Source organism: Orbicella faveolata, unplaced genomic scaffold, assembly GCF_042242905.1.
Source record: "Orbicella faveolata isolate gen_17 unplaced genomic scaffold, um_ofav_v1 contig_1, whole genome shotgun sequence".
NCBI classification, from domain to species: Eukaryota; Metazoa; Cnidaria; class Anthozoa; order Scleractinia; family Merulinidae; genus Orbicella; species Orbicella faveolata.
In genome coordinates this window covers 38,058,930-38,085,331 of record NW_028301536.1, presented here as the reverse complement: position 1 = coordinate 38,085,331, position 26,402 = coordinate 38,058,930, and the positions used below count along the sequence as shown (strand labels likewise).

At 38.7% G+C, this 26,402-nt stretch overlaps 1 protein-coding gene and 1 long non-coding RNA gene across 3 annotated transcripts in view; one reads left to right on the top strand and one right to left on the bottom strand.

Annotated features, from left to right (window-relative positions):
• LOC110048204 (uncharacterized) overlaps positions 1–24,895 on the top strand; it is a 30,914-nt gene extending 6,019 nt beyond the window's left edge. For both annotated transcript variants that reach the window (XM_089275441.1, XM_089275434.1), the window contains exons 4-15: positions 426–455; positions 6,920–7,045; positions 7,585–7,614; positions 10,775–10,900; positions 11,193–11,219; positions 11,856–11,981; positions 14,859–14,978; positions 15,645–15,677; positions 20,991–21,095; positions 21,413–21,433; positions 21,956–22,075; positions 24,620–24,895. In XM_089275441.1, the coding sequence (XP_089131567.1) occupies positions 426–455; positions 6,920–7,045; positions 7,585–7,614; positions 10,775–10,900; positions 11,193–11,219; positions 11,856–11,981; positions 14,859–14,978; positions 15,645–15,677; positions 20,991–21,095; positions 21,413–21,433; positions 21,956–22,075; positions 24,620–24,636 (881 nt within the window). In that variant the 3' untranslated portion in view covers positions 24,637–24,895. The remainder of the gene's footprint in view (positions 1–425; positions 456–6,919; positions 7,046–7,584; positions 7,615–10,774; positions 10,901–11,192; positions 11,220–11,855; positions 11,982–14,858; positions 14,979–15,644; positions 15,678–20,990; positions 21,096–21,412; positions 21,434–21,955; positions 22,076–24,619) is intronic.
• On the bottom strand, positions 13,463–13,896 carry LOC149118989 (uncharacterized). Its single transcript, XR_016202579.1, has 2 exons — positions 13,626–13,896; positions 13,463–13,545 (listed from the first exon to the last, which is right to left on the bottom strand). It is a non-coding gene; the product is annotated as an uncharacterized LOC149118989 (long non-coding RNA).
• Positions 24,896–26,402: the final 1,507 nt, after the last annotated feature.

Below are 26,402 nucleotides of genomic sequence, written 5' to 3'. Positions count from 1 at the left end.
TTTGAAAAACGTCTGTATGGCGGTCTGGACACTTAAACAGACTTTTCTGACCAATTCAATTCAAGTTAGGTTTATTCCATTCCTATTTCAAGTACAAAATGTCACCGGAAAACATCTTTAGATTTGTTCTATTCAAGTCGACTCAATAGCCCGTACTGGTGGATCTCTTGAATTTGCTCATCAGATAAAAACCTTGTGATCATGATTATATGTCGAGGTGACCATATCCCACCAAAATTCACAAAGACCCGTTCTAGTATTTCTTCTTAGTCAATGTCACAAATGTCCTGTCCTGTTGCGTCATTCAGCAAGATTCTAACCACTATAACTAGAAAACTCAATTTTAAAGTAAATATATTTCTTAGCAGTGATTATATATTCTTTTCTGATATAACTGATTGCTTCTTATCATATCTTTATTTCAGAGTCGGTAAAGCCCCCCGCCCCAGCAGCTGGTAATTTGCTATTTATTTATTTTTTTTAAAAATGTTATGTTAAAATTTTAAATAATATTTTAAAGGAAGTATATATTGCCAGGTCGTGCGGAGGTGAAAACCCATATGCCAAATTATTAAACCGGATTAAAGCAATGGTTACATCCACTCTTTTACTTAAGGTGATTCCCTAGTAAAAGACCCCGCCGTAGATTTCTGATGAAACTTGGTATGCTGTTGTTACAGGACAAGGAGATATTAAAAACGTAGTAAAAAGAGGGGGTCACCGTGTTTGTTTTCACGCCAGAATGCTTACAAATATGGTTATTTCAGTAACTTTTGGTAATCTCCGTGCGCAACAAATAAGCTCGATTATTTTTCAGTGCAGCATGTTATATCACAGTGTGACTTTCTTTAATTGTTTATTCGTCTACGTCCCTGAAAAAATGTTATCAAATACCCTGCATTTTTTCATCCTTTAAAGGAAACATATTTGGACAAGTACTGTTGGGCCCGTTATGTCTCCCTCTGTAGTATTAATTTCATTTGCTTTCAGACTCTGGAATCGTCGCGAGCAACTCTCTGTCATTACTGTACCACTTTGTCAAACGGAATCCACCTTTCTCTAGCAATTTGCGCAACGGACTGGCTAAACCGACAGCCTTCTCTGTGGTGCATGTTGCGCTTCACTGTCTCCACCACTTCTGCATCGAACTCCTCCTGATACAACTGGGCTGTCTTCCTCAAGCAGAAATTAGCAACACTCGGTGAAGACGTTGCTCTAAACAAATGTTTCACCATTCGATACTCTTCCATCTCTTTTGTCAGGTCTTTATTTGGCCACCATAAAAATCTTAGAGTGTCACAATCCTTTGGGTCCACCAAACCTGATGAAACATTGCTTCTATATCAGCGACCATTCCAACAGTTTCTTGTCTAAACCGACTTAAGACACCCACAAGTTCATTCTTTTGATCCGGGCCCTGCAGCAGCTGATGATTTAAAGATGTCTGTCCGAACTTTGCTGCACCATCATAAACCACTCTCCCTTTGTCGGGCTTTAAAGGATGTGTAACATGATGATGGGGTAGGTACCACACTGGTCTGTCCTTTACTTCCAACTCTTCTTTGGGGACCTTTTCGGCGTGGCCGTTCTCAATGTAATCAGTCATTCTTGTCTTGTACTTTTCAAACAAAGCTTCATCTTTCAGAAGTCGTTTCTTCAGAAGGATTCCTCTTCTTTCTGCTACTATCCTGTTGTTAGGTAAGAAGGGTGGATCATGTCGCCAAGGCAGGGCAACCTGAAAGTGTCCATTGACCATCTTAAGTGTTCTCTCCATAATTTGTAAGGTCCTCTCGTCTCCCAATGATGCACACACTCGTGTCTCAACTTCAGAGCTTTCAAAGTCTGTTTTCCAAAGTCTCTCCAACTGTTGGTTCAGCTCTTCATTTCGAGCTTGACGTTCAGTTTCATCTGTTTGTAACTGGTTCTTGTTTTCACTGGAATCAGGTCCTAGTTCTAGGCCACTTCCTGCGTCTGCAACATGCACCTTGACAGCATCTCCATTGTCTAACATTTCAGAAAATACAACACTGTCTTTGGAACCATCGCAGAGAACAGAATCTTCAGATTCCAATACCCTGGTGCAGACAACAGAGCTGTCTCCCACACGCAAGAAGTTGACTAAGCGTTCAGAATTGTAGCTTTCTCCTCCAACAGGACCTATCACAGTCCACCCCAGACTGTACCTTACTGCTACTGGTTCACCTTCTCTACCAGCACGGCACTCCAATGGCAAGAACAAACTTGGATTGTCCTTGAGCCCAACAACTAGCATGACACTTCCAATGTCCAATTGTCGTAACTCAACATCATGCAAATGTGGCCAATGTTCAAGGTCTTCCTTCTTGGCTATACAGCTTTCAGTAATTGGCATATGTTTAACTGTCCTGACCTTCGGGAGCTCCACTATAACTGATTCGCCCATTGACGTCACTGTCAGGTCTACTTGTTGACTCTCTACCCTGGTTGAGCCTGTTATCCCAGACAAAGTGAAGTCCAACTTGGTGCCGCTTACACCTAGGCTCTCTTTCAAGCTTTCATGGCAAAGAGTTATTTCTGAGCCACTGTCCAACAAGGCATGTGTTTCAACGGGTATTGAATTACCACCTTTAGCCAGAACTTTAACTGGAACAACACTAAGACAGACTCGCTCGCCGGCCCCAGTTGCAGCAGTAACAGCACTTCTCTCACTAGTCACTCCACTGGTGTCACTGCTGGTATTAGTTCCTGTCACTCTTTCCCTCGACTGGCCATCATTACCGCTTGGAGGGCTTCGATTTTCTGCAGGGGGATGCAGTAGTGTGTTGTGATCCCGGTTGCATCCATCCACTTGGCATTTGAACTGAGTTTTCGGGCAGTCTCTTGCAAAGTGTCCACTCTGTAGACACTTGATACAAAGGTTTTGGTCCCGCACCACCTTCCATTTGTCTTGATGAGGCTGATTTTCAAATTTGTCACACTTCGGCAGCCTGTGTTGACCGCGACATACACTGCAAGCCGGCAATTTCTGGTTCTGTTTGCCACCCCTTTTCTGACCTTGGACACCTCCAAATAGTGTAGTCCATTTCTGAGCGCCTCGACCTTGTGGATCCTTCCGTTTTGCACTGTCCCTTTCTTTCGAAGGACTGGCAGTTAAATCTTCTCCAAACTCATTGTTAACAAGTGCAGCCCTGTCCTTTAAGTGTTGCAAGAAGTCTGCAAACTTTGGTCTTGATCCATGTGAAATAATTCTTCCTGCGCATTCCGTCCACTTTACTCTCATGAACAATGGGAGCTTCTTATTCCGTTCCCTCAATGTGCTTGTGTGATTCAAATCACTGACATATTCAGGCCCCATGCTTGACAGTGTCCTAATGGCTACATCTAAATGGCGGGCAAATGCAAGTAAACTTGCTCCATCTGCTTGCTTCAGAGGGGGTAGGCTCTCCAATTTTCTGATGTGTGCTTTGGCTATGACGTGAGGGAGTCCAAAGTTCTCACGTAAAGTACTCTTGGCAACATGATAACCCTCATCTACGGGTAAGTTCACACAGCTTTCGATTGCATCTCTTGCTTTTCCATAGCAGTGCTTAATTAACAGCTGCAACCTTCTGGAGTTGTCAGGATTATCTTTCTCTAGGCAAGTCTCAAAGTTTTGCATAAACGAGACGTACTTCATCGGGTCTCCATCGAAACGCATGTACTCAACTTTCGGAGTGGAGACAACTTGACGCAGTGCTTGTACCATCTCTAATCTGCGATCAGATGTCAATGATGCTGGTTCTTGCATTTGAAATTCACCTGGATATGCACATGGGGTCTGGGACCATGGTACCTGGGTTGGCCGCCGTGCTATCTCTTCAGGTTTAAACTGTGGCATTAATGGCACCTACACTTGTTGCAATTCATTCCTTAACACTGATGGATTGACAGGTGGTGTTCTCAATGTCTTAGTGTCCCTTAAATTGAACGGTTGGTCCGCATATTCACATGTACCAGCCTCATCAACATAAAGCGTACATCCAGTTGCCAAAAATGCTGGAGCACTGACTGTTTCGTAGGCCTTAACACCTGAGATCCTAATTCTGTCATTGTCTCTAAATTTAGGAACTTCATCCAAAGGTTCAGACCTTCGCACTGGTTGCTCAAGTGGGTTTAACTGAGGCTGAGTTGCCGCCCTTGTCTGATGCTGAGTGGGGTGTAAAGGCTCCAAATGCTGCACTGATTGCTCATGTGGCTGCATTAACTGAGATTGAGCTGCCTCCTTTGTCTGCTGCTCAATGGGGTGTAAAGGCTCCAAATGCTGCACTGATTGCTCATATGGCTGCGTTAACTGAGATTGAGCTGCCTCCTTTGTCAGCTGCTCAATGGGGTGTAAAGGCTCCTCAGGTATCAACTCTGCTAAACGTCCTTGTACTGACTATCCCTGCACTGGTCTTCAAGCTCTTTATAAACATTAACACTTGCCATAGCCCGCTCCTCCTCCATCTCGGCCTCCATTAAGTCCCTTTCATAATGAATTTCATTCATCTTACGCTGCAACTGTTGTTCACACAGAAGCTGTTTGGTTTTCAACTGAGCGAGGGCAAGTTGTTCTTTCCTCTTTGCTAATATCATAGAAGCTGAACTTGAGCCAGAGGACCCACCTTTCGAGCTCTTGCTTAACTTCCTTGTAAAGGATTTTATGTCATCATGTCGCCCTTTAGTAGACATAGCCTTTGACTTCCAAGACTCAATTGCAATTTCAAATGCTGCCATCTGCGCCATCTGCTCCTTGTAGCTATCATTGGCCCTGTCGAGTTCTTCACAACGACTAAGAACATCAAGGCATTCAATGTACCCTTCATGGGCTTTAACAAACTTCCGCCAAACATCTTCATATGAATCCTGATTTAATTTCAGATCCTCCAAATTTCCACAGTTGTCCATTATTTCTTTAATGTTTCCTCTAAGTCTGGTAAGGGTTGCGATGTAACCTGAACGGGAATTTCTTAGTGTGTTTCCCTTTTCTGCCATTCTGCTTTCGAAATTAATGTTAGAAGGTACTTTAATGCGGGAACTTCTTCTCAAATGAGTTCCAATGTCAGCTTCCGACGAGGCCTCCCGGGCACTTTGTTCAAATTCGCTACCAACAGGCAGTGATCGAACAGACATTTCTGTTTCAACAGCAATGTACAAATAATGTCAAACACAAACAATGTTTACCCGGAGAACGAAATAATTGTTAGTTAAACAGGTGAAATCCCAACCAAACACGAAGCAATGTTGTCCCTGAGAACAAACAGCTATCGATCAAACAAAAACAATCCAATCCAAACACGAAGTAGCGGCGAAATCATCTTATTTAAGCTCAAAGCAGTTACAGTTCTTCCTGGGAAAAATAAATAATTGTGAATAATAATCAGACGATATCCAACGCAAACACGAAGCAATGTTCTCCTCGAGAACCAAATGGTTGTCAATAATAACCACACGAAATTCAACGCAAACACGAAGCAATGTTCTCCCTGAGAACCAAATAGTTGTTGATAATAATCAGACGAAATCCAATGCAAACACGAAGCAATGTTCTCCCTGAGAACCAAATAGTTATCAATAATAACCAGACGAAATCCAATGCAAACACGCAGCAATGTTCTCCCTGAGAACCAAATAGTTGTCGATAATAACCAGACGAAATCCAATGCAAATACGAAGCAATGTTCTCCCTGAGAACCAAATAGTTGTCAATATATACTAACCAGACGAAATTCAATGCAAACACGAAGCAATTTTCTCCCCGAGAACCAAATAATTGCCTCCTGAGAACCAAATAGTTCTTCAACTGTAGCTTCCGTAAGCTGGTCTTTGATATCAACGTACCAAAGGGGGTACAATAAAACGTACAATTCCAAAGAATCGTGTAAGGCACGTTGAAGAACTGTTTTGGTAATACGGTCCAAACTGCAAAAACCAAAACTAAACTCGCTGCCTTCCAAAACGTCCCACGTGCGATACCCTGGGGAAATGTCACGTGACACTACAAACCCGGATGTGACAAACGGTAGCCACAGGAAGCCCCAGTCAAGGTTTTAATATAACAATTAAAAGTCCACGAGACGCTTGCACTTTTCGATAAAATATATTTGGTATTCCTAAACCACTAGGCTATTTAAAAATGTGGCCGATGATTTCAACACGGGGCTACCGTGAAACAAATGCAGTTGGCGTTCGGAGCGGACTCAATGGCTTTTAAGCGTTCGAATTCTCCTGATCAATTCTTCCTGTTCTTTTGTTTTCCCGTCTAAAAACTCTAATCGAGGCTTTTACTCATTCAAAAGTTCACGCGGTTCACCAATTGTGTGATTTTTTCCATGCCTTCCGTTTCCGCATTCGAGTACAGTCAAACCCGCATATTTAGCGGACACCTTCGGAAAATGTCCTATTATAATTTAATAGCCTCTATATTAATACTTTTAGAGACGTTCGTGCGAAAATCTTCTCAATGTAGACTATTTCTGCAGTACGATATTGAGTACCTGCGTCAGAAATACAAAAACAAATGAAGAAACATTGCCAATAAAGATTAAAAACAATCACTCATTTGAAAAAAATTGTTTCACCTCCATTTCGAATAACTTGAACTTCAGTACGACTGTAAAAGGCTTTTACATTGGTCAAAGGATTCACAAAAGAGTTACGGAGTGAAGGAGTGAAGGAGTGAAATTTCGCCACCCATATCTATGTCTTGGAAAATATGATTTTTCAAGTTAAAAAGAAAGCAAACTCTTTCTACAAACATATGTTTTACGGGAATGCTTTGTGAATTAATAGTTTATTAAGGCTAAGGTTATCCAGGCTAGATAGATAGCTTTCGTTCCAAAATAAATACCCACATTAAAGAATATTGAAAAAGACTATCATTTGGGAAAAAAATAATGAGTTGATTTTTTCAAATTTACAGTTTGTGAAGATGACCCGAGCTACGCAGATGCTTGCCCAGAGAAAGCTGCAATAGAGAATTACTGTAAAGACCAAAAGGATTTTATGAAGAAGAACTGCCCGAAGTCTTGTGGATTTTGCCCAGGAGGTAACTGACTAAATTGATTCAATATATGCAACCAGGAAATATTTGAGCTCATAGAATATCAGTTTCTGTTGGTAGAGCATTACATAATTTAAGATTTGGCAGCTTTGAAAAAGGTCTGTATGGCGGTCTGGACACTTAAACAAACGTTTCTGACTTTTCTGACCAATCCAATTCAAGTTAGGTTTATTCCATTCATATTTCAAGTACAAAATGTCACCGGAAAACATCTTTAGATTTGTTCTATTCAAGTCGACTCAATAGCCCGTACTGGTGACTATCTCTTGAATTTGCTCATCAGATAAAAACCTTGTGATCATGATTATATGTCGAGGTAACCATATCCCACCAAAATTCACAAAGACCCGTTTTAATATTTCTTCTCAGTCAATGTCACAAATGTCCTGTCCTGTTGCGTCATTCAGCAAGATTCTAACCACTACAACTAGAAAACTCAATTTTAAAGTAAATATATTTCTTAGCAGTGATTATATATTCTTTTCTGATATAACTGATTGCTTCTTATCATATCTTTATTTCAGAGTCGGTAAAGCCCCCCGCCCCAGCAGCTGGTAATTTGCTATTTATTTATTTTTTTAAAAAAATGTTATGTTAAAATTTTAAATAATATTTTAAAGGAAGTATTTATTGTCAGGTCGTGCGGAGGTGAAAACCCATATGCCAAATTATTAAACCGGATTAAAGCAATGGTTACATCCACTCTTTTACTTAAGGTGATTCCCTAGTAAAAGACCCCGCCGTAGATTTCCGATGAAACTTGGTATGCTGTTGTTACAGGACAAGGAGATATTAAAAACGTAGTAAAAAGAGGGGGTCACCGTGTTTGTTTTCACGCCCGAATGCTTAAAAATATGGTTATTTCAGTAACTTTTGGTAATCTCCGTGCGCAACAAATAAGCTCGATTATTTTTCAATGCAGCGTGTTATATCACAGTTTGACTTCCTTTGATTGTTTATTCATCTACGTCCCTGAAAAAATGTTATCAAATACCCTGCATTTTTTCATCCTTTAAAGGAAACATATTTGGACATGCACTGTTGGGCCCGTTACGTCTCCCTCTGTAGTATTAATTTCATTTGCCAAAAAAAGTAGCCGTAGATTTCTGCTAATATTTTTCTCAGTTATTGAGGATATTAATCTCATTGAAATTATGAGATAAAAAGTGGGGGTTACCGTGCTCGTTTAAGAGAAAAGGAACATTTATTTCGCTATGGAGCTTAGTTTGAGGAAATTTCTTACGTTTTGTACGCGCACGCGCTCGTGTGCGCGCGCTAATGACGCGAAAATCGTGCGCAGTGGGGATGCGCAATGCAATATTATGGAACACCTTAAGGGCCCATTAACCGATTCATGCGCGCGCTCCTGCACGTTGCTAAGGAGGGAAATTTCACTTCCGGTCACTTACGTCAGCCTGAGCACGGAAAATATAAACAACTCAAAAACTTGCAAATTCGCTTACATTTTAGATGTTTTTGTTTTTGTTTCGCAAAATGCAAAGTAAAAAAAGTACAAGCAGACAGAAAAACAATAGCAGTAGAAAGAGAAAAACTAACTCCGTGTGGCTTTGTTTGATCTTACCGAAGTGCGCTGGTAGTGTAAATTGCGCACGCGCTCATAGGGTAACTTCCAATATATATCGGGCGCACTTCCGGTTTCTTTAAATGCTAAAGGAAACGCGGTTTTTCATTAAATTCAGCCTTTTTCGACGAATTTCGATTAAAGCCAACGTTGGCAACATAACTATGCATTTCTTTTACGAAATTATGCTTTTTTCAGAAAAGTACGAATTTTTCAATGTTTTGAAATGCTTTCAAAATCTGACCTTTTGGAAATGAAACAAAATCGATGCATAGCGTAATGAGGATTTAAATTAAAATATTAAATCAATGAAAAAAATCCCGAGAAAGTAATTTGTCTGGGAGCCTTTGCATTTTTTCTGTATTAGTCACATGACCATGGGCGTGGCCTGATGCCTCATCACTAGTGTTACTGATCATGAAAAGGTTAAAACACATGAAATAACTCTGAACTAACTAAAAATGATGAGGTTATATGAGATTAATTTTCCTTAGCAACGGCTCGAAAAGATCGGTTAATGAGCCCTTAAGGTGGCTTACTACAATTTTTCTGAGACTCAATAGCGCGCTACCATCGCCTGCCAAACGTCAGTATTAATCGCGCGTTCAAAAATGACGTTAGCAACCCTATGAAGAAACGAAATCACTTCAAGCACTTGAAAGGCGTGAAATCACTTCGGTATGAGTAGCAATAGTTTAAACTCCGTTCAAACATGTGTTTAAGCCTTGGGCCAAAAAAATATGACAAAAAAGCTCTATAAATAGCCGGTGAAGGAGCTCTAATTTACTCTTTCTTTCTCGCACGCGATACATGGCGTCACATGAGCGCGCGCCTAAATGAATAAACACGCGTGACACCACGCGCGTTTTTCTGATTTTTGTGACGTCAGCGTGACCAAGTAAATGCTAATTTTCTCGCGTTCTTTTCGGTGAATTTGTTTTTAATTTAGCTCAGTTCTAACCACATACAATTCCTATAAAATACCCTATTTTTGTTAAAATCTGTCAGAGTTAATCTAATATATTTAGAATAATGACAAATTACAGAATATTGGAAAAACCGTCTGAACAACCTTGACTTTTTACTAATTCAAACTGTCAGGCATATCATTTCCATGATGTGGCGAAGTATGAAAAAATTTCACCGAAGGAAAGTATAAATATTAAGGACTTTCAAAGGTCAAAATGAGGAATATATCTGCCTGCCATTAGATGGGATGTTGCCATGGTAATGGCCTTAATCCAAAAATTGACAACCAAAACATAAGCCTTATTTTAACAGCACCCATACTGGTAAATATCTACATGGAAAACTTTAAGAGAAATTAACTAAGGTTCCTTTTCTTACTCGCGCTCTATAGGGAGGGTGTTCGTAATAACTCTAGGGAGCCACGTTAACTGAAAAAAGCCGGAAGCCAAAAAAACAGTAAACGAAATAAAACTTCATTTTGTTATCCACCCGCATAAAATATTCAATTAACAAAAAATGTTTGGTTCTGTTTTAATAATTCATTTATTATCATGCAAGGGAAAGGTGTTTCAAAATTTAAACTATTGTACAAGGTACACAACTATTGCTCCCGGCGAGAAAGGATGTATTGGCATTCGCGTAAGTAAAAAGGCTACGATTTCTGACAGATCTCAGGATAGTAGAAAGTACAAGATGCCATTAATTTACCTTTGACAATGTTTAGAAATCATACGTAAATCTTGCTGATTGGTTTGGTTGAGTTCTTCTTCTTTTTTTTGCCATAGCATCAAGCTTTGAAAAGCGTGCTTCGATGTTTTCAGTGCGTTCGTTAAAACGATATCATAAAGCAAACAAAGAAAGGATAGCCATGTATTGCTATGCTTTTAAAGCAAAATCGGAGAAGACTGAAAATATAGAAAGCAGTCGACTGTGGCTGCCAGTTAATAGATTTTTTCTCGTATTCTTAGATGCTTGTCGTATTTTATGAGATGCAGTGTAACACCTGGGTATGGTTTCTTTATCTATTAGAGAGAGCGAGAACTTATAACTTTGCTCAGTTACGTAGTCTTGGGAATGCTTTCTGCCATTTCGATACCAGGAGTATTCTAAAAAATTATGCTTATAAACTAACTTTGAATTTTATTGACTTTTCAAATTTACAGTTTGTGAAGATAACCCGAGCTATGCAGATGCTTGTCCAGAGAAAGCTGCAGTTAAGGATTACTGTCAGGACCAAGAGAATTTTATGAGGAAGAACTGCCCGAAGTCTTGTGGATTCTGTATTAACGGTGATTGGCTAAATGTTGTAACACTTCCTCACATTTCCCCAAACTATTCCCTTTTCTTTTCCTTTGTCCGCTATGTTGAATTCTCAACTGGTAAGTTACAAAATGAGCTAAGTGAAATGTTTTTAGATGCAATTAACTAAAATTTGCTGTTGAGGAATTGTAAACCCCTAAAACTACCACAAATAAAAAATTCTTCATTTTTTATCTGCATTTTTAAAAAGATATTTCTTATTACTAATTGAATATTCTTTTACGAAATGATTGATTGGTGCATATAATTTGCTTATTTCAGAGCCTGTAAAGCCTCCTGCGCCAGCTGGTAACATTTTTTATTTCATTTAATCATAATGGTAGTGTTAAAATAACATTTTAAGGGAATGCATATTGTCATTTCGTACGGATGTAAAGTGTCACAAACAGAGAGACAACAAATCATCAAAACAAATTATAGTTATGGCTACTTCTAGTTTTAAATGTCTTTTAAGATGTTATTAGGAAATATCAAGTAAATAAGTATATAAAGTAAAACTTGATTTTGTTATTAGGACTATAGAAAGTACTTGAGGTGGCTGCCGGTTTATTTAAATTATCTCGTGTTCTTAAATGCTTGCCGTAATTTATGAGATGTTGTGTAACACTCGGCTATAAGGGCTATGGCTTGTTTATCTGTTAGATAAATAGAGAACTTATAATTGCACTCAACTTTGCAGTTTTAGAAATGTATCGTAGCATCTCCATGTCATGTGTAGTCTGAAATTTTTGCGCTTGTAAATTAACTCAATTTAATGGCCTATTTACCGATGTCACGCAATATCAACAATGTTTCGTATCTCTCATATAAACAACAACAAAAAAACATCCATAGATATATTTTCCATGCCGTATTTGTTTGTATGAAAAATTCGGAAAAGCGTGGCATCGGTGAAAAGGTCCATTGATTTTTGAAAATTGACAGTTTGCGAAGATGACCCGAACTATGCTGATGCTTGTCCAGAGAAAGCTGAAATTAAGAATTACTGTCAGGACCAAGAGAAGTTTATGAGGAAGAACTGCCCGAAGTCTTGTGGATTCTGTTTTAACGGTGATTAGCTTAATGCTTTCAATATATTTAGTCATGAAATATCAGAGAAACTATTTTGTGTTTTTGAAGAAGACATCTGTCTCATTGACTACGGATCTTTGGTCAAGTTGGGAGGGGAGGGTTGCCTGGAAACATTATTATATAAAGTTTTTATTTGCAAATTTGATCAAGCGATCAAACCAATAAAACCAAATAGGGGCTTTTGGACCAATTTGTATAGAGTCTATGATGAGAAATATTTTCGCTGGGAGAAATCAATAGGCCTTTTGCAGGATCCCGTCACATGGTACGGAATAAATTATGCTGGGACGGAAGTTACGCAGTGGGATTTCCAAAACAAAGGAACTCGTACCAGTCCAGCACGACTTTTAATTCAATCCTCAGCAAAATTACCGTGGCGCTTTCTTTAATCAACCCGAATAACAATTTCATTTTGTTGTTTGAGTTCTCAAAACTCCTTGTCTATTTTATTTTCGCAATATAAAATTTCACTATGTCGAAGAAGCACACAATATTAGTAGCCTCTTAGCGTTGGCAAAAACTGTCGCATCATCTCAGCACAAAAGATGGCGAAAAAATACTTTATCAAGATTATGCAAATTTGCTACTTGTACGGTTCAGACTTTCTTGGTCACCAAACAAGCAGAAACAATAACAAACTGATCGAAAACAGATTTTGGTTATGATTCTGCATTGTTTTGAGAAACGCACAAATTAACCGGCGACACCAGAGTAAAAAACGAAATGCAAAAGATTACCCGTACAACCACAGGCAGCCCAAGCTCTCTCTATGAACCACATATGGGATTTTCTACAAGATATCCATGGAGGTAGTTAAAAGTGAAAATTCTCAATAAAAATGGCTTACCTTATTCCAGACGTGTCTTTTTTGCTCCTGGTGTGGTTATTTTACCGATTGAACTTGATTTAAGCGACTTTTTTGAATTCCGATTTTCCCTCTATAAAGAGAGGACAAGGCGAAACACCTCAGTCGGAACAGCCTGCTGAACGAAGTCAAAAATCCCAGACTAAAATGTGCCCACGGCCGCAAATTCACTGCAGAATTCAAGGGCAAAGGTTGATCTTTCATTTCAATCCTCTAGCCACACAATTGCAGCCCTGCGAGCGACGCCAGGCGGCTCTTCGTGTCTCCAGTGAAACGATAAAACCATGGAAGAGCTCCGTGTCGTTTGATCCGCGACATAACGACCGTTGAAATCGGCTTGGTAACCTCGTCATGATAGCAAACCAAGACTCGCGGGGGTACTAGACCGCAATTTGTCAAATTTGTCAAACATAAGATCAACGGCGAAAGCTCCGTAGAAACTGAGGAGATCATTTTTGAAGTGGAGGTCATGGTAAGTTTTCACGTTTACGTACCTTTGAGTTACTTGGTCCTCGCCTCACCAATTTAACTTCATCTCCCCATAATTCGTTAAGAATTCTCCCGAGCAAAAGAGAGTTCAATTTGCTTACGGCAATTTCTTTCTCTTCGTATGCTCTAGACAAAATTTTGCTGGCTTCCATTACAGTTTCCTCACAATATTCGTAATTCCACAATACCCTAAGAGAAGCAAATTTAGTTTATCAGTTCGGGAATATTTTATACAAACAAATCAAAGGTGCATAAACGAGAAAACTTACCACGACTTCCACTTCAAAAATGATTGTATCTCCTCAGTTTCTACGGAGCTTTCGCCGTTGATCTTAAGTTTCTTTGGTTTTGAAGCCATTTTGCAAAAGCGTTCTGTACGATTTTTATTTTGCATTGTAAATTCGACCTGAGGGGATTACAAGAAGTTTAGTTGACAAATTGCGGTCTAGTACCCCGCGAGTCTTGGTTTGCCAACATGACGAGGTTACCAAGCCGATTTCAACGGTCGTTGGGTCGCGGATCAAACGACACGGAGCTCTTCCATAGTTCTAGCGTTTCACTGGAGACACGAAGAGCCGCCTGGCGTCGCTCGCAGGGCTGCAATTGTGTGGCTAGAGGATTGAAATGAAAGATCAACCTTTGCCCTTGAATTCTGCGGTAGATTTATGGCCGTGGGTACATTTTAGCCTGGGATTTTTGACTTCGTTCGGCAGGCTGTTCCGACTGAGGTGTTTCGCCTTGTCCTCTCTTTATAGAGGGAAAATCGGAATTCAAAAAAGTCACTTAAATCAAGTTCAATCGGTAAAATAACCGCACCAGGAGCAAACAACACACGTCTGGAATAAGGTAAGCCATTTTTATTGAGAATTTTCACTTTTAACTACCTCCATGGATATCTTGTAGAAAATCCCATATAAACTCTTATAATTCGATGCCGTGTTGTGTTGCTTGTGTGGTTGATAGAGAGAGCTTGGGCTGCCTGTGGTACAACTGTACTAGCGCGAGCAGATCTTACAGCGCGTAATATGAAGTCCTGTTTTCGACCTGAAAAACTCTCTTTTTCCCATTGCTTCAGAACAAAAGTACACCAACCCCCCCTCTTCATATAGAAGGGAGTTTCGTGGAATTTCTTTAGAAATTTAAGTTCCACTGTAAGTAAGCGGAATTTGCTCGTTTTAGTAGACCGCAGTCTACTGCGTCACACATTTTTATTCGGACCCACTCGTTTCACCGCCCTACATATAAGCGCCCTGGTATGGACTCTTATCGACAACGGCAAATTAGCCAATCAGATTGCGAGATTAGCAGCAATTGTGGTAAAAATAATGATCGAAAGAAGAGGAAAAAAGAAATAGGAAACATTCTCTGCCTGTTCCTAACGGTTTAAAAAACCAGTTGTGAAATGTTGGGAATTCTCCCACAACTCCACTCGCGTTTTTATAACCATTTCACGGTATTTGTTATCTGAAAATCATATTAATTATTTGGATTTCAACTGACAGAATGTAAAGATGATCCAGAGTATGAGGAAAGCTGTAAAGACATTGCCGCGACCACAGGCCTTTGTGAGGAGCAAAAAAAGTTCACACAGGAACATTGTGCATTGTCGTGTAAATGGTGTGGTGAGTAGAAAGGACACATATACATTAAAAAAAAATACTTTTAAGACAGTACAGTATTGTATATAGGTAGTGCTAGTCTTTTACCGACACAATTAACCTGTATTAAATTATCAGCCAGTGCGGCATACACACGGGTGAGATACTTATATTTAACAATCAATGACATCTGGTCACTGGAAAAACAATAACTTTGTTTCCCGGGAATCTCATGAGATTCGAGGGGAACAAAATTAACTGGTCTCCCGAGGAACCAGTCAATAAGTGATTTGTTATATAGCACCACGAAAACATTAGAGAGGTGATTATTGCAAGAGTACTTGGCTGGTGTATAGGGCGTAGGATTATAGTATGTATAAACAAAAGATGATTAATTATGTAAAAAGCGCATTGGAATAATTGTCTTATTTATATCATCCTCTCGATCCATCGATATCGAGGGAGAAAATTGACAGAGGGTAGCTGAAGCTTAATTGGAGAGAAAGTCCAATGAACCTAAGTAAATGCATCATACGCCGATTCAACCTAACTAAACAGTGGATATCTAATTAAATAAGAAATGTCATATGCGATTGATCTCAAAGACACTTTCAAGAATTTTTGAGCAAAAATTATACCATAAGTACTTGCACTTACTAAAAGCTTTTTGTATGTTACATTGATTTGCAGAATTGCCGACAAAGAAGGCCCCCATTCAAGGAAGTATGTATAGCAATATAATTATAGTTTTTTAGGCTTTGCAATTCTTCTCTAAGGACAAGAATAAAACAAAACCAAAATAAGAACAAGGTATAATGAAATAAAATAAGGAGATATACACTTGAAACAAGTTGAAATAAAGTAGTGCACCCACACATACAAACCACATAAAAAGTGATAAGATGAGTCAAATATAATAAAGTAAAATGGAATATAATAAAATAAAAATGACATTTAACAATTATACACAAAAGGCGAGATTAACATTGTTGAATATTCACCGAGAAGAAGTCGAGGTGAATATTCACCAATGCCGCATTGAGCCTGAGGTGAATAATTGTTTTAGTATAATTCAGATATTCAGAGGTGAATATCAAGGATTACAAAATAACAGACTAAAAGATAAAAACACAAGCGCAATTGTTCGTGTGCATACACGTATGCAGCCGAAGTTTTCATAATAAGCTTACATGTACATCGATTATCAATCAATTTACTCATCGAGGTCTCAGCAAAACAAACAAGCGAAACACTGCGAGAAATAAATTCAACCGGTACCTTTGTTTTATCGTTGTTGACTTTATTCACAGTTTTCATCATCGCCTAAGAATGAATAGCTTTGGTTTGAAGAAAAATAAATTTCTATCGATCTGACCTACTGGCGATCGACACAACCACTGCGTTTACGATTCTTAAAAGCCTTGAATACGAGTTCTTGGAAAGATTTTTGATCCAAGGGCTTGGAGTGATGTCTTTCGAATGAAGGAAAACTTCATTCAGCAGCTGTCCGCCATGTTTACTTGCCGAGATGGCAAAGATGGCGACCTTAGTTACCAAGCTCTAGCGGGGCGAGTGTAGCGTCATGTGATGAGCTTTTCGACCAATCAGAATGTTCAATTCTTATATTAACCTCTGGAAGTTATACTTAAGAGTAACATTAGTTGGATAATCGAGGACTATGACTACTTAATGTCCTAACCTTCCCGTTGATTGTATAGTCGATAAAAGTGCCGGTTTTTTGTCACTGACTTGTATATTTTTGCAAGACGTTTCGGCTAACTCTTCAGCCTTCGTCAGTTAAAAAACCGCTTGATGTTACGCGCGATTTATAATGGTAATTGAACTGAGTGGAGTGCAATTTGGTCTGAAATCATACGCGTGATTTGAAAATCGAACTCGCGCTGCGCGCAAGTTCGATTTGAAATCACAAGTATGATTTCAGACCAAAATTGCACGACCCGAAGTTCAATTGCCACTTTATTAGATCCATTTTGAAATCGCACAATGTTTTTTTTTAGATTTTTGGCGTATTGTTCTAGTAGCCGGTTTGTTAAAAAAAGCGGAACCGGAAACGCCTTTACGTCTCATTTAGTATGCAAAACGATGTCATGTGACGAAAACTCATTCGAGCATGACAAAGAAACAAGCAGCTCTGAAGTCAGAACGACAATAGTCTACTTCAGGTATAAAAGTTCAATTCTCGTTATCTGAATCAATTATGGAAGGCCTTCCTTTCTTCTGTGGTTGAGGCTGAGACTTTTCATTGTCTTTGGAGAAGGAATTTGAAGGTGCATATCCTGTGTAATTCTGCGATCGATTTCTTTTGAGTTGTGAAACTCCCTCGAGTGTAGGATGCCCAGTGGATAGTACGTTTTTTTTTTCCTTTTAAATACCGTTCAATGGCATGATTTAAAGGAAGTCCAGCTCGTTATCATCTCCGTTTCTTTTTGTGACCTCGGCGTAGGACTCAGGACTCGTACTCAGGACCTTGTCAAGTTCTTGCGGCGCCATTGTTTTAAGATATTTCCAAGATGGCGGGACTGGCATGGGCTTCGTAAGACGTTCGTTCATTCACTATTTTGTGCAGTGTGGCGTATTTTGACTATGTTTATTCACAGCGACAGAGTTGAGCTCTTTTGTTGCTTCGTTTGAAACTACCGGAAACCTGGAAACATCTACCTTCTCGAGATGGCTCTCAATTTGTTGTTGTGTGGTTTTCGTTTGTTTATGTTTTACTGGACTCGGTATCATACGGATCTTGAGCAGATGTTCAAGAAAAATCGCCAAAATATTCGTCAAAATGGACACTGAAAGTTGGAAGTTTCCATTAAAGTAAGTCTTCAGCCTGAAGGAGCTCATAATCGTCATTCAGAAACTGTAATTAATTAAATTCGTCAATTTTTTTGGAAAAAAGCTACAATAACAACAAAGTTTTGGCAATAGTAGTTGCAAAATTCTCCACACAATGGCTTTTTGCCTTTCATTTTCCTGAAATTTTATTGATTACTTTAAACCAATCTTGAAATCTGATTGGTTGTTTTGTTTTACTGTCCCATTCTCATTGGCTGAGAAAAAGATGCGATTTAGAGCAAAAAATAGTGCGATTCGTGAATAAATCGCATCACTGAGAGCCAATCAGATTGCAAGGATAACCAGTGATTTCAAAATGGATTTAATAAAAAAAAAAATTCAAATTGAGACGTTGCGCGTGCTCTATGAGCGTGACTTGAGATAATTTTAAGGTCATTCCCCAGTGATTAGCGCGCGCGCATCAAGAAATGGCGGGTTTTTCTTCGCGGCTGGACCTCGCCATAGAGGTAAATCGTCATTTTCTCGAAAACGAGAACGGTGACCCATCATTGTTTTCTGTTGTGTTGAATTGAGTAATAAATTTCTCTATGTAAAATAAATATGGGCCAATTCTCAGTGTTGAGCAAGAAACAATCGTCGGAAACGTGAATTTAGCAAGCAATCGTGACTATAATCATAGTGCTATTGTAAGGATTTATATGGTATAAACAAGGTACTGTTGCTCTTAAACGAACATGGGGACCCCTCATTTTTATTTCCAATTTAAGTTCCTACAACATAAACAGTCAATAGGCAAAGTTTGACAAAAAACTCAGTGCAGGTTCTATTTCAGTGGAATGACCTTAAGTGCCTGCCAAGCACTTGTAGACTTCTGGGGCGACTACGTGATCATTTCCAGCGTTCGGATCTTTTACAGACATCTAAGATTCTAGAAAAAGCCGCTGATGGTAATGTGCCTCATGTCTGACGGCTTCAACGTTTTCAAAATCCATGTGATGAACGCTGGAAATGATCACATGGTCATCCCAGAAGTCTACAGGTGCTTAGCACGCACTTAAAATTCTCTCGAGTCACACGCATACAGCATGCGCAACGTTTCAATTTGAAAAAAGTTTTCAAATCGGGCGTGACATCAAGCGGTTTTTCAACTGATGGAAGCTTAAGAGTTATCCGAAACGTCTTGCAAAAATATACAAGTCAGTGACAAAAACCCGGCACTTTTATCGACCTTGAGCTAAGGGTGGGAGAGGAGGGGGGGCGGTTTAGTTTTGCTTGCCCTGCCGGCTTTTCTTCCTACTGTGATTTCTTCTTATTTTGCCCAAAATAAGGACGGGGTGGGGGGGAGGGGGCTATTTTACTCTCCACTGTGAAATGCTTCTCTCCGTCAAGTCTTGACACGAATTAAAAGCTAACCCACGTTTAGAAAAATATAGCAAATCAGGCTTCCAGAATTGTTCACCGCTGTCAATCATAATTCTGATAAGAAGCTGAGTAAACTTGAAATGAACTTCACTTGGTATTATTACCATCAATTATTACATAACAAGTCATCAACAGGTCGGCTATTTCACGGAGTACCTGGAGGTGAAGGTGGCTTTGTACCAGGAATCGGAGGTGGTTCTGAAATAAGAATAACAAATAATTATAATCCTGCTTGTTCTTCATTCAAAGTTAAGTCAAACCATGTTAGTGGCAACTTATTTTTCAGTTACTGTAGGTCAGGAATCCAACACACACGATGCATAGGACTATTATTTACATTTCTATTTTACAACATATAACTGTCTGTCTGTATATGACAGACAGACAAAGCCACCTTCACCTCCAGGTACTTCGTGAAATAGCCGACCTGTTGATGACTTGTTATGTAATAATTGATGGTAATAATACCAAGTGAAGTTCAATTCAAGTTTACTCAGCTTCTTATCAGAATTATGATTGACAGCGGTGAACAATTCTGGAAGCCTAATTTGCTATATTTTTCTAAACGTGGGTTAGCTTTTAATTCGTGTTAAGGCTTGACGGAGAGAAGCGCAACACATTAACATTATTTCACAGTGGAGAGTAAAATAGCCCGCCCACCCCGTCCTTATTTTGGGCAAAATAAGAAGAAATCACAGAAGGAAGAAAAGCCGGCAGGGCAAGCTAAACAAAACCGCCCCCCCCCCCACCCCCCCTTCCTTAGCTCAAGGTCTGGATCCTCCACTGGTTACTGGTATCTTAACCACTCCTAGATGCCATACACCCCTTTATCCGGGATACGAGTGGTCTATTTTCCGTATACGAAATATTGTGTGTCCCGTATCGTTTGATGACCTCACGATTCCCACCATTTCCAGCTTTGTTGCATAAATTTGGTTTCTTGCGTCGCTTGTTGTTTAGAATTATGACGGTGGCGAGCAGATTTGTTGCATTAGGCGACAAGTAAAGTGAATCAGTTTTCAGCAGAAAAAAAAACCAAACAAACAAAAACAAAAGAAATAAAAAAACAAGATCAACAACACTAAAAAGAAAGCGTATACCATTTGAAGCTTTTCAGGAAATTTCTCGACACTAATGGCGAGAAAAGGAAAATGAGGATAATACGCCCGTAGAAATGTAAAACAAACAAACAAACAAAAAAATCGGTTTTGCTGTGCGAAAGAAAAATGGTGAAGAATACGATCCCTCGTTCATCAAAGCTTTCATCCATGCATCGAACGGCATCTTCGACAAAATAATGATAAAATGTCGGTTTTGACCACAAGAAATTTCTCGTAGAGCAAGATTTTCTAAAGAAGGAACAAAGGTAGTTAAAATCCTTGAAGGAAACCGGCGCGATGTAGCCGACCCGCTGTCAGGTTAGGTTGCTTCAGATATTGTTCTTGCCACTTCACATTTAACAAGCCATTTACGCTGGTTCATTACGGAAAAACGTGAAATTTGGAACCAAACCTCGAGATCTTGATACTTTTTTTAATTTGTTACTATCGTTCGAATTAGGTGAACAGTATCACTGTTTATTTGTTAACAATAGTCATCAACTAAATGGTTTGCTTAGATAAACGAAACAAATCTATCCCAACTATCCCTTCGAAGTACAATATATTTTTTTATTTGAATGAGTGATGCTGGGAGTAACTCGGGTATCAAATAAATAGTTATTGAAATTTCAAGGTACCGCATTACATCGAAAGAGATGATGTTTTTTTTTCTGTTGTCTCTTTCTTTGAATCTTTCTGTCAGCATTCTGTCGCGACCGAGACGTAAACTGTGGGAGGTGGAAGTCATTAGGATTGTGTGACCGCAATCCTCAGATGCCCATTTACTGTGGAGTCACTTGTGACATTTGTAAGTTCTAAAAGTGTTATAGGTGCGCCGTCAGTACTGAACACGTTAATGTTAGACTGTAAAGACAGCATACCCAATAAGTAATAAGTTCAAAAAATCACTGACTGTAGTTTGGTCACTTTAAGCCATTTTCGTTGAGATCGTTGAGGGGTGAGAAATGAAACAAACGATTCAAGAACTTCAAATACGTAAAATCAAACGGAATTTGCTTACTTAGTTAATTATTCAACTTAAAATTTTTAAAAGTAATTAATTATCTTCCGTGGTGAATTAAGGAAATCTTTCTTACGGTGTTTTCGTATTATTTATGTTTTTAGGTAAGGAGCCTACTCCAGACAGTAAGTAAAGCGAACGTATGCATTACTCCAAAAAACCAGCCATTGCACATTTCTTACACTTTTTAGGGCTTGTCAGAAATTACAGGAATTTCGAGTCAAATATTCCCACCGAGGGCATACCCTTCTCTCGAGTTAGACCTCAAAGAGTCAAGATTAGTATTTAGTTCCCTCACTGGATATGCTCGCTTAAATTTGGCATTTAGGAGTTTAAGTGTTAAGTACTTTATTTATTACGAGGATAAAGATCTAAATTGTCTTAAGTAGCCAGTTTAACGTACAGTTTGTGGTGTCTTAAACATGTTTATCGATATGCCGAAATGGTAATTTTTAACAAAAGTTATAAATAATTTTATCCCATTCGAAAGTTTTTAGGAAAAAGAAAAGAATTTAGATGACTTTAAAAATACAAACTGATAATTTGGCCTCTTTCTTATTTTACGGGCTCTGTTAACAATTAAAAATAAAGAACCCAGTAAAAGAAGACATGTACACGACAAATGTTTATTTTCATTTCGGTAACAGAATGCTTCGACAAGGCAGACAATTGCGAGGACATGAAGAAAGCTGGATTTTGTAACTCAACAGTTCCCACTGTTGAGCACGAAGTGAAAACCAATTGCCTTGAAACATGCGAGTTTTGCGGTGAGCACATAATAAAGTAGAAAACTCCTCCACAACGAATTAAAGAGTTCGATCTATAAAACATGCTAAAAGTGTCCCCGCAGAAACTTGTTAGTTCAATGGTATTGTAGGGTAAATGATATCTCTAACCTACTTCTAAAACTTTCAAATGTTGCACTACGATAGCTGACACGAACACACTTACTTCTCAACGAATTGGTGTTGACGTGGAATTCTGATCATTGTTAAACCTCTTGTCTCATCCATTCTCAAGCCCCACTTTTAAGTGAGCCTTACACCTCTCTAGAACAAATGGCCTCCACTCTCTTCTAACCTGTCTCTCCCGGTCATCCTTTCAAATACAATACACTAGAATAATTGATGTACGGGCATCAACCCTCAAGCCTAGTAATCAACATTCAGATTCTCTAGTTAAGACAATAACTTGAACTTGCGATACAGTTTCCCTACGATTATCGATTGAGAAATTCTCACGACCTCTGTGAGGGACTACATGCAAGAAATTCGGTTCCTTAAGTGTTATGGATACCCTTCATTTACAGGCGTCTTTGCCACTCTTTTTTCGTGGTCGGATATTACACGAAACTTAACGTACAAATTACAACTCTCCCATCTTCATTTTAGCATTCATTGGTACGCGCTGTCCACTTCAATCATGCGTCCCTTTCTCGAAAAATTACGTTCAAAAGATAGAATATTTGAAGTTAAATTAATAATAAATAAGGTATCAGTATACCCCAAAATTGATCATTTTTTCAAAACCAAAAAATGTTTTTCGCTTTTTCAGATAGATCTTATTGCGAACTCTCATTTAAAAAAAATTATATGAGAAAAGATTGACTCTAAGCAAGGTTATAAACGAAAAACGTTTCTCTGCATTAAAAGTTGCGTGACAGATTGCCGCGTAGCGCAATTGTCAAACGTTTGAAAGTCGACGAGCTGTTCTGAGTGTTCTCCGTTTGTGAATTGTTGATTTGAGCTTAAATATGTCGTCGAAGAAACGCAAAGGTTCGTGTTCATTTGCAAGTGCGAAGAAAACATTACAGAGGATAAAGTCGGAAAGGAAAGGTTTCAAAAACATTCGATCAGAATTGTGCTGATGCGTCAGCTGGCTAGCGACAAAGGTTCCTGCTTCGAGCAGGAGAAGTTGCTTGCACTGGACAAGGAAGACATTTGACATTCTCTAAGCATTACTTCCTTGGCGCTTTTGAAGTTCGAAGTAGTAACAGTAACAGTAACATCTCAAATCAATCGGTACCTCGTGGCTTTCCTTTACCGTTGTTTACGAGTGCGCTCTTTCGTTCCCTACGGTATCTTTTAAGCTAAGGCACGGTTTTAAAAATCGAAGAGGCCATCCCCCTTTTTTTTAGTTTATTGTCGAATGCGTTTTCTGATTTTGGATCGGTCGGTCGGAAAAGGAAAAAAACAAACAAAAACAAAACAAAAATGAAATTGGAAAAGGAGTCTGGAGCTACGAGGCCCGGTACCTCATCAGCAATGAAGGAAGGAAAAAGTCGACGTCGTTGTTAAAATCAAACGAGAACGGGGAAAAACTAAAAATCTGTTGGGCAAAAAATTGCTTATGTTTCAGATTAAAGTGACAATTGTTTGAAATAATGTGTCATTGCCTTCATTGCCTTCCGTCTAACTTTTTTTTTTTTTTTTTTGAAAACGCGAAAGTCTGGGTCGGTCGGACGACGCTAAACAGAGAAAAAAAAGGGGATGGCCAAAGAAGAAACAGAAGCTAAAATTATTTTCATACTAACCTGGGATCACGAGCGGTGGAATTCAGATTTTCCGCCGAAGGCAACATTTGAGCCCGCTTCGTAATGAGCTGTAATTAATGCGAACTATATTGTAACATAAAATGAGCCTACACTTCGATCAACGCGTCATTATTTTCACACGTTTTGTGTAATTATCTCATTATACCGGAAGAACGCTCCAAAGTATATTTTCCTTCGTATCTCGAAACAGAAATTTCAGCGCTCGCACACGTTTTGAGTTCGTTTCCGGCGAGTTTATAACGTTTCGTTTTTCGAGAGAATGTTGCCCGATAATCAGGCAAAAAAAAGGGTCTCGGGGAATTTCCAGTATTTGCTTCTTTCAAAAGTTATGACCATTTTAGTGAAGAGAATGCATGTCATCAACTCTCAACTGCGTGTCAAAAACAAATCAGACAAGTACTCAAAATTTCCCGACACTGTTTTTAGAGAAAGGTGCCAAGAAGACATAGCGATGTTGATCGCGTCCTCCCGCTCAAATCCGACCGGAAACGAACTGGATAAGTGAACCTCTGTACTTTGCGAAATAGGGCACTTTATTCGGAAAACCTTAATCCTTTTTATTTTAATAAATATACCTTCGTAATCTACAATTCTTAAGCTTTCAGAAAATATATACTTTGCTGGGGTTTGCGTCAAATGGCTGACCGTCAAGCGGCGCCAACCAATGATGATCATTTGGGGTATACTGATACTTTAACACCTGACCTGTGTTGCACGTTTCATTGTCATTTTTCCTTTTTTCTCTCTCCTAATGTAGTTCCTGAATTACCATGAAGGCCAGTACAAAGGCTTTCTAAAACCATCGTTCGTGTCACAATATTAAGCTGAAGATGGAACACTACTTAATTGCTTATATGTTAGCTGTTATAGGTTACCGATGTGATCTGTATTAGGTTAAAAAACAACCGTAAATAAAACGATAAACGGAGTTTAATGTAGCGTGCACTTCCAGCTACAGCTGTAGTCAGTAAATGTAAGAGATGGCTCTTTGCAGTGTAACTGCTTTAGATTCAATAAAGTGCTAAAGGTAAAACGCGGTGTTTGAGTTTAATTTATTGTAAATTATCGACTAGATTTTATTTCAGACTACAGTCTAACCCCCATTGAGCGGCCACTTTTTCAACGGCCAACCCTATCATGCGGTCAGTAAACAAAGTCCCGATGAGGGCTTTTCTATTGTTCTTACCTCTATTAAGCGGCCACTACCCATTTCCCTGAGGGTGACCGTTTAATAAGGGTTGAACTGTACCACCATGCGTTTTATTCAGAATTAAATTCGATCTGGAAACAGTGGATCAAAATGAACCCCGAGGATGTGATACTTGTCAGTTCCGTTTGCACATCCATATATTTACATTTTACGATTAAATGATGTAAAACGATAGAGTTGCACCTTTTTCAGCAATATTTGTTTTTTTAACTATCAACGTTTTAATTTGTGAAGGTGTTTTCAGACAGATGGTCAAACTAAAGGTTTTTTTGGTTTTACAGCCAAATTTATTTTAGAATTTCCAAAGTCACCATTTTTCCAAATTACGTATTTCACATGGCACACATTGGTGCAAAATATCACCAAATTTGTACTTTCAACCGGTATTTCTCCATTCAGTCCTTTCTGGATACATTTTTCAAGAAAGTAAATAAAAAGTCCATGATGTCCCTTCAGAATTCGAATCCATCGCTTTTTCTACTGTTCTTGTCTCTTGTCTCTCGCTACTTATAGGAGAATTACCTAAAGATTTCAAGAGAACGTGTCCTGGCTGACTGTCAGTGGAAAGTTCTGTTCAACTAAATAAATACGATAAATATGAGAAGAAAAGGATTAAAGAATTAAAAAGCTATAGTGTAAAGCAGGCAATTTGGAAACGTTACGTCTCAATTATTTGTGATAGCACTTTATAACAACAAAAAATCTGCGATAAAAACATAATGCGAAAGTCTATTATTTTTGCCAGTTGCTGAGTAGATGAAAGCGTAACTGTATAAAGCAGTAAAGAGTTATAAATAATGGTCAGGAATAGAAATTAGGTGAAGATGCTACTGTATTTTAGTCAAATATAACGTCAACTAGAATTGTGGAAGCGAGGTCTTAGCTATGAATAAGCAAACTAAAACACAATGATTTGTGTTTTTGTGGTGTAAGCTGTGTAAACAATTTCTAATGCGTTTAAGGCAATCAATTGTTATCTAGAATACATAGGAAGAAAAGCTTTTAATGATTAATTTGTTAGATTAACAGCCTCCATTAATACGTTTCAAGACTAAGTAAAGATTGTCCAGTTGGGTAATCTTAACGTTGGGCAGCTTTTTAAAACTTCTCCTAGAGTTCATTAAATTGGATGAAAGAAATTAGAACAAAGACGATCGCTATTGTTGCTTTAGAGTGATGGTACTCTTCTTGCATTTCAGCTCAGTCAATCCTCTTTACCTATTTTCCATTCACAATATATAAATTTTGTTTTTGCATTGCGTATACCAAAATGATTTACCCATCGAAGTTTAAGAAAAATAGCGACCACAGTATTTTCACTAATGCCTTA